The sequence below is a fragment of the Mandrillus leucophaeus genome, unplaced genomic scaffold, assembly GCF_000951045.1.
Source record: "Mandrillus leucophaeus isolate KB7577 unplaced genomic scaffold, Mleu.le_1.0 Scaffold1067, whole genome shotgun sequence".
Taxonomy (NCBI): domain Eukaryota; kingdom Metazoa; phylum Chordata; class Mammalia; order Primates; family Cercopithecidae; genus Mandrillus; species Mandrillus leucophaeus.
In genome coordinates, this window is record NW_012098843.1 from 159,057 (window position 1) to 167,547 (window position 8,491).

The 8,491-nt window shown below is 38.0% G+C and overlaps 1 protein-coding gene across 1 annotated transcript in view; it reads right to left on the minus strand.

Moving 5' to 3' along the window:
- Window positions 1–268: 268 nt before the first annotated feature.
- The window catches only part of TRMT11 (tRNA methyltransferase 11 homolog (S. cerevisiae)), a 74,137-nt gene continuing 65,914 nt past the window's right edge, over window positions 269–8,491 (minus strand). The window contains exon 13 of the mRNA XM_011984997.1: window positions 269–835. Coding sequence (XP_011840387.1) covers window positions 704–835 — 132 coding nt within the window. The 3' untranslated portion in view covers window positions 269–703. The remainder of the gene's footprint in view (window positions 836–8,491) is intronic.

Here is an 8,491-nt window from a genome sequence, read left to right on the forward strand (position 1 = left end):
TTAACTATCAGTTACTTTCTAAACCAAAAATTGTGGGTAGTCAACTTGACCAACAGTCACTGGTTAGGAATGCAGGAGCAAATCCAAGGTACAAAAGAGCTTCGAATGTAGACAGGCCTTAAGGAGTTTGGAATCTTTTTAGGTTGTCAGGTCTTAGCCTTTCTTATCATCACTATTAGCACTGTTATTACTTCCTTGTCTGGAATTTCTAAATAAAAATTTATTTCCCTCATCACATCCCCCCTGAAGACAACTAGATATGACACAATTTTAGAAATTCTCAATATGGTTTATTAGTGGCAATGTAAATCAATGACCATCAAAAACCAAATAAACATATCTACCAAATGATTCTTAATTACTATTAATTGCTTATAATATATCCAGCAGATGCTTTAAAAGTCAACAATATTAACTCCCTTTGTAGATTAATTGTAAAAAAATAACTGTTTTGAGTCCATCTTCATCAGTACTTGGAAGTACAAATATACATTAAATAAGATTATAAAGACTGTAATACATACAACAAAAAAGTCTATAAAACAAAGATAACTTTAAAAGCATTGCCCAATTTACTTTGTAGCTTTTCTATATAAAATATTTTAAAACAGTACATATTTTCTGGATCATACATGAAAGTTCACATCCAGATGTCTTTCTAAATCAAATTCTTACTCTCTCTATATTGTCAAAATCTTAATTTTCATTCCTGGGTGGATTTTTCTTCCTTGGCAATTCTTTTTGTTACCCCACTAAAATATTTCTCACGGAAGGAATTATGACCTTGGTATGGCAGAAAATGATCACTTAGCAGATGTGAATACTGGTCCCGATTCTGTTTGGTTGGAAAATACAAAATGTAAAAATTATTTCTTTAGTTAGCTTATACCAAAGCAGTTATTTACCTTAAGCAAAATCTCACCCTCTAGTGCATATTTATTTTCCTTCACTACTTGAATTAGAAAGATGCCATCACTTTACATCCTTATCACGCTTGGATATCCAAAGTGTTTTCATTTACCTCATGAAAGCCTCACAAAAGTCCTCCGAACAGAGGACAAATTTCTTTTCTTTCTTTCTTTCTTTTACCTCAGGGCAAAGAGAATGGTTCCAGGTAACAGAGTCAAGGCTATAACCTTCTTCTGATTCCAAGTTCAGCACATGCTGGAGTCATCTGTGCCTATGGATAAAAATTACTAAACAGCCGGGCGGGGTGGCTCACGCCTGTAATCCCAGCACTTGGGGACGCCGAGGTGGGCGGATCACGAGGTCAGGAGATCGAGACCCTCTTGGCTAACACGGTGAAACCCCGTCTCTACCGAAAACACAAAAAACTAGCCGGGCGAGGTGGCGGCGCCTGTAGTCCCAGCTATTCGGGAGGCTGAGGCAGGAGAATGCGGTGAACCCGGGAGGCGGAGCTTGCAGTGAGCGGAGATAGCGCCACTGCACTCCAGCCTGGGCGACAGAGCGAGACTCCGTCTCAAAAAAAAAAAAAATTACTAAACAAGGAAGCTTCTACTCAAGAAAAAGTTGGGAACCAACAAAATAATACATTTGTGTGAGGTCATACAGACACACAAAATTGTCTGGGGGTATTTCCATATTCAGTTAATGAAATAAACAATTCGTGGAAACTTTAAGTGAACACAGTAGATGAAGATACAGGCTAAACAAGAGATTTCCACACTTGTAGACTTCACAGACAAGTAAGGACTACTGCTCAGACTGACATCTAATGGTAATATCAACCTGGGTGAAAATGTCAAACATATTTTGGCTTAGAAAATTGAGGTTCCTGGCAGGAAACACTGGAACACTGGCTTCTCATCCAACTGTGAAAAATATCTAATTAGACATAAAATCTCATTTCCCATGTACTTCTATAAATTCATATTCAATTACACCTAGATTAATGTGATTTTGAAGACAAGTGTGGAGACTTAAATGGAAAACATGATTTTTTATCCTGATTTCAGTATCAAAATGGTAGCTAAAAATATAAAAATATATCTGGAATATAACAATCCTCAAAATATTTTTTCATTTTTGCAAAAATATTTTTGCCTGTATAAATGAGTACCTTCATTTTTCCATCATACCTAGCATTAATAAAAATCCAGGTTTAGCCAAAATAATGTTGGCACATTTGTTCATTCAGAAACTATTTTTGCCATATGTATTTTTAAATCACACCAAAAACTCAATTATTACAAATTAAACATGCCCAGATTTCCTGATTCATCAAAGAGAAATAGGTAGCTACCAAAATTTTATGGCACCTAAGTATATTACAGTTCCAAATTCCTGCAAGCACATGAAAACATGTCAAAGGTTACTATTAATAACTTCAGGCTACATACAATCCCCAAAAAGATCAATTTTAGAGAGTCAACGTGTAGGTATACAACTAAAGATGCCAATGAAAGGTAACATTTGCTGGGTGTTTTGTATGGACCAAAAACAATACTAAATGCTTTATATGTATTACCTAATAAAACTTGTCAGTTCTAAGAAATAAGTAAAAGATTAGTACCATTTTACAGATGAGGAATTATTTAAGAGCACAGGCCCAAGATAATACACCTGGTAAGTGGCAGAGCTAGGCTCTGAACACAGATCTGTTTGACTCTAAAGACTGCACCCTTAACTACAAGGTAATGAGGTTTTCTCCAAAAGAGCTACCTTTTTCCCCAACTTACGAAGCAGGAGGAGCTCTGAGAATATAGGTGATGGACTGAGGCCATGACAGCTGAGCTGCCCACCAAGAAAGGAGTAGAACTGGATAAGAGGTCTTACTAATGAAGGCCTATTAACTAAGGATATATTTCAATGGCACAGACTTTTCATATCAAGAGGAGGTATAAGAACCACAGGGAAGCTGAAGGATAACAAAACCCTGAAAGAACAGGTAACTCCACAGGTGGACTCAAGTCTGGTCCACATAATCAGGACTGTGCCAGGACAACGGCCACACAGAACAATGTTCCACCATTTAATGTCAACTACTTCAACTTTTATCAAAAGTCTGACTGAAGTCCATCAATTACTCCTCCAGGTATTCGAAATCTGTCCTTATGTCAGTAAGATCACTAAGAAAACTTGACCACCTCCTGAGCTATGTTAGCTTAATCCTGGCAGAATGTTTTTCTTTGGTTTTATTTTAAAGCTATGTCCAGTTGCTGTCATCTTTTCGGCTACTATGTTGATCCTCACAATTCTTGGCATTGTTCCCCATCCAGTCATCAAAATCAGAAACCTGGGTCAAATCCCTCTTCTCAGATTTGGTCAGTCCTAAAATCTTAGCTTGTATATCCTAAACATCTCAAATCCACTTCTCTCCACTCATATCTCCAATATTTAATCTAGGCCTCCGTCATCCTTGCCTCTTTTCCCTAAATGGACAGCTGCCCTGCCTTCAGCAGTTCCTTCTCTAGTGTATTCTCCATACTGAGACCAAATCTAATTTATTAAAGTGCAAATTTAATATGCCAACCACTTGGCTAAAATCTAAATAAGTTCACATTGTCCATAATTCTCAGACTTTTCCCTTGGTATTTGGTACTTACATTCAATTACCTATCACTTTGCGGAATGACATCTCACTTTCTTCTGTACAAGGGGAATCAGAATACAGTCAAGCAATAAAGGACTTCCCAGCTCTGCCCTTGTGTCCACTACTCTCATGGCCCCTCTAGGCCATGCAAGATCACCTCCCTCTCCCCCTTGAACTGCCTGTGGATTACTTCATGGAATATTCTAGAACTGCAGTAGTAAGGAGACTAAGGTAGGACAGAAACATGACTCCAGCAAACTGACCCAGGCTCAGTTACTAGCGTACCTAGCTGACCTAAGGTGTGGTTATGCAGCTCACAAGAGGGAGGCAGAAGACAAAGCCCAAAGCACAACGGAAGATGGGCTTCCTCCATGGACCAAAGGAAGGGCTTAATAAAATAGTTTGTCTTTGACCGGAGGGATAGAAATAGGGCAACTATTGGTAATAAAGTCAGAGAATATAAAGATCAGAGTCAGAGACTGGGAATGAACAGCAAAAGCCTGAAAAATCCAAAAGTAATGATTAAAATGTATGCTAACGATTATTGAGAAAACATTTACTACTTAAGACATTCTTTATTGTAATAGTTTAGACCTCTCAGAATAAAGGCAAAATAAGCCCTTAAAAGACCATTTGTTCTATTCAGTGCTATGGGGACACAGTGGCAAAGACATACATGCTACTGAAGAAGTTGGGAAAGATCATTACCCTTAGAAATGCAACTCCTCGGGGGAAAATCCTATTTTCTTATTTCCCAGGTAGTAGAGCAGAATCAGTGTAAAGTGTATGTTTGCGTTCTGTGCTAAAATGCCCCCTTTCTAGAAGACCAAATGACTCCTGATTGCAAAACACAATATCATTTATAACAGAAACTCTGGAAAACCCAAAAGCTCCAAATCCCTTATGCAGCCAGAGACTTGGCAGGCGCCAGTCTATTACCCAGCAGCACAAGTCCTGCTTCGAGTAAGACATTCCAAGGACTTTGGCTACTGTTTTCACTAAAGTGGAAAGACCATAGTTCATAAAACGTTTCTCACAAAACACTCAGTATGTCTATGGTCCAACACATATCACATATAATCATACATATAAATACCACATACCTATGAACAATACACATTTAAAATACACCCAGACCATATGAAATAAACTATACGCAGCATTCAGAACTTATATTACCTTAATGCTAAATAAAATGGCAAACTCATTTTTGTTTTCTCTTTTCTCTCTACCTCTCTTTCATCCTATCTTCAGTTTAGTTTGCCAGGGCTTACATCTGAGATGATGATACTCAACTCTACATATTTTTCATCACCTTTTCATGACTCTTCTCTATTCACATTCCCTGCACATCTCAACCAGGAATATCTGCAAGTTTTTTTTTTTTCCAGCACAGTATCTCAAAGGCCAAAGTGCTTACTTAAAAGGAGAAGAGTATCCTCAGCAAATACAATCTTTGATCTCCCCCATTAACTCAAGCTCACCCCAGTGTTTGACTTTTGGTTTTGCTAACATTTCCAAATCTGTCTACCACTATTCATTGTGATATCATCTACGTATTATAAAACCCGCGTTCTGCCAATGTTTAGTAAGCAAAACATATTTGATGGAAAAATAAAAACACACAAGAATTAGGAAATGGCAAGAGAGAAGATTATGGTGATAAAACGACTACACTTTCCAAATTTCTTAACCACTGGTAGTAATTAAGATGATATGAATAAAATATTAAGACTATTGATTATACTATTATCATTTTTTATAATCAGAAGAGTTTCTGTAGGTAAATTTGTGTTAGCCATAAATGGCTACCTAAGGAAGATACACAGCATTCAGCCCTATCATTGATCCTTTTAAGACAATCAGCAATCGTAAACATTATAAGAAATATACAAGTTATGATTCAGGAAAGGAAGATACATTTCCTACCAACTATGTGTTATTACATAATTATTTAATCTTCTGTATCTTTTTGCAGAAGAGTATCATCTAAATTTTGCAGATAGGGACACAAGGAGGCTAAAGAGTTTAAACAATCTACCACAAATCACACAGCTGGTAGGAAGCATTGCCAGAATTGTAGCCTAAATCAGACTTCAAAACTCATGTTTTTCCCATTATGATTCTCTTTTTTTTCCAGTAGAAATTACATCAAAACAATGGCTAAAGAGTTAATTTCCCACATGGCAGATTAGTGGGTCATTCAAAATAGAGTTTGACATTTAGAGGACATTCCTCACTGAACAGCAACATTATGGTAGCACATATTTCAGATCTAAACTTTTAGGCAGGACTCCTTTAACCACTGTCCCACCCAGCCAATTTCCTGTCCTATCAGTACTGCTAATTCTAAACATAAACCACTCGAGGAATTTTAACACACTTGCCAAAGAAACCAAAGGCAGGCTTACAAATCGGTAGTTTACTTTTATGTGTACACTACCCTCTACTGGCTGGAGCATAGTAACCCTTCTTTGGAGTACTTTCTGATGTGAACTGAAATAGCTTACAGCACAGCAGACCATACATCTGCCAGGAGCACCCTGTTGTGAAAGCTGTTTGTGAGTCCCGGATTGCTGTAAACATCTAGAGTCCCACAGTCCCAACATGACCAGGCTGGCCTTTTCCTCAGGGAATGTTAGCATTTATTCACACCATTTCATTTTTAAAGAATGATGGAGAAATAGATGACTACATATTCACCTCAGCGATTCTAACGTGTAACACTGTCTCAGTGTCCAACCTAAAATTCCAAATTACTCTCTAGAACAAGAAAGAAAAAGTATATAAATGTGACCTTATTCAAGTCAATCTTTACGTTTACAACTATACATCAAAAATACTGCATTAAAAAGAACAAAAAATGATGCTAAAAGTATTTCAGCCACTTGTAATAAATTTTAATCTAATGGGGAATTCATTCTCAAGAAAATAAATCAAGCTGTATGTTCTGTAGTCATATTTGAAACTGATGCTTTAAACGCAACTCATGACCCTCTGGATTATACCGTGAGAATGCATATATCTAAAAGTTTTTTCAAACTGACCATCATAAACTGCTCAGACTTCCAAGATACGAAAGATTCTTCATTGAGAATTCCACTTAGGTAAAACTATCCTCCCAATTACTGCCTTCTCCCAGGTATTTGCTATTCTCTTTTATCACCTCCTTCTTAAATAAAGGGAAGGTGTTATAATTTTCCACAATATGTCAATTCAGCTGCTTTATTGGTTTGCTTCTCATGAGAAATGAGGCCTAGGAATCATAGGATTAAAATGTTTTTGTCCTAGTGATTTTTGAAGAGTAATATCAGGGTAATGATAAAATTCAATGTATTTTCTAACAGAAAACTTTTGGCTAGCCATAACTATCTGTTCGTACTCTTCCTTCAAATGGATGATTTAAATACCACTGATATGATTGTTTTTATACTAGAATGGCCCAGAGTAATCACTTAAAAGTTACTATTCTTTCCATAAATATTTATTGCATGGTGAGCAAGAGTCAAGGTCTGTGAATTCACAGAGCTTGTATAGTGGTGGGAGAGACAGACGTTAAACAATATACATCCAGACATATACTTACAAACCGTGATTAAACACTGGGAAGAAAAGAGTGCAGTAAGAATAAAAGGAAACACCTACTCAGAAGGGGTGAAGGGAAAGGACAAGAAAGGCTTCCCTAAGGAAGTGAAATTTATCTGAGACCTAAAGGATGAATTAAATTTACTCATATGAAAAGAGGGGAAGAAAACATTCTAGGAAGAGGAAACACAGTGTGTGTGAGAAGACTCTGAGACTAACAGGAGGTAAATCCATTCTGGGACCTGAAAGAAGACGACCAGGGTGGAAAACAACTGGCAAGCAAAAGGGAAGGTGGCACAAGATGAGACTGGACAGGTCAGAAGTAGATCAGGCTGACATAAAGGTTATGTAAAGGATTCTGAATTTTATTCTAAATTCCACAGAAAGCCACTGATGAGATTTAAGTGGAGGAGTTTCCTTATCTATTTACATTCTGAAAGGTATTCTGGCCACCATGTAGGACATGGAATGGAGGAAGAAACTGCAGAAGCAGAAAAATCAGTAGAAGATTATTATAGCGGCCTAAGAAAGCAGCACTGCACCATGGTCCTGGGAATAAGGGTGGGGAATAAAAACATACAAGAAAGCAATCATCCATTCAGTTGTCCCAAGCCAGATTTCTGAAATATCACCCTTAGCTCATCTCCCTCACCCCTAGCTCATCTCCCTCACCCCAATTATCCAATTAGTCAGAGTCCTGCCACATCTACCTCCCCCGAAAATTCTCAATTCCACCATGCCCTCTACAATCTCTATTCTAGCTTCCTTGGTTCATAGCCTCATCATCTTTGCCTGACTATGCCAGGAACCTCCTAAGTGGTATCACAGGTATCCTTCCACAGCTCAAATTTACTAACAAAGTGAAGTTCAGAGGCCCTTCACAGAACACAGAGCTTCTGCCACTTTCCAAACATCCCTCATGGGCTTGCCCTTTTACCAACAGGATAAATTTGAAACTCTACAGCAGGTAAGGTCCCTCAACACTGGGCTTCCCTCTCTTTAGTCTTCCAGGTTATCTCCAGCTCTTCCTCCCTCACTGCTCAGTATTTCCAGCTCCGCTGAAGTCCAGGGTTCCCCACATATACCACAATGCCTCTCATTCTGTACCTTGCTTAAATTTTTGGCTTTCCAACCAAATTTCCCACCTCTCTTGCCTCAAAAGCACCATCTCCTTAGGTAGGTGCTTTTCTATGTTCAACAACACTTCTCACAGATCACTACAGAACACAAGATGCTATGTTGGAATATGGTTTGAGTGGCCATTTCTCCTGATGTGCAAGTTTTCTAAGGATAAGAAGCCTTAGTCTGTTCAGCCCCAAGACCTGACACAAATGGTCTCATAAACACATGTCA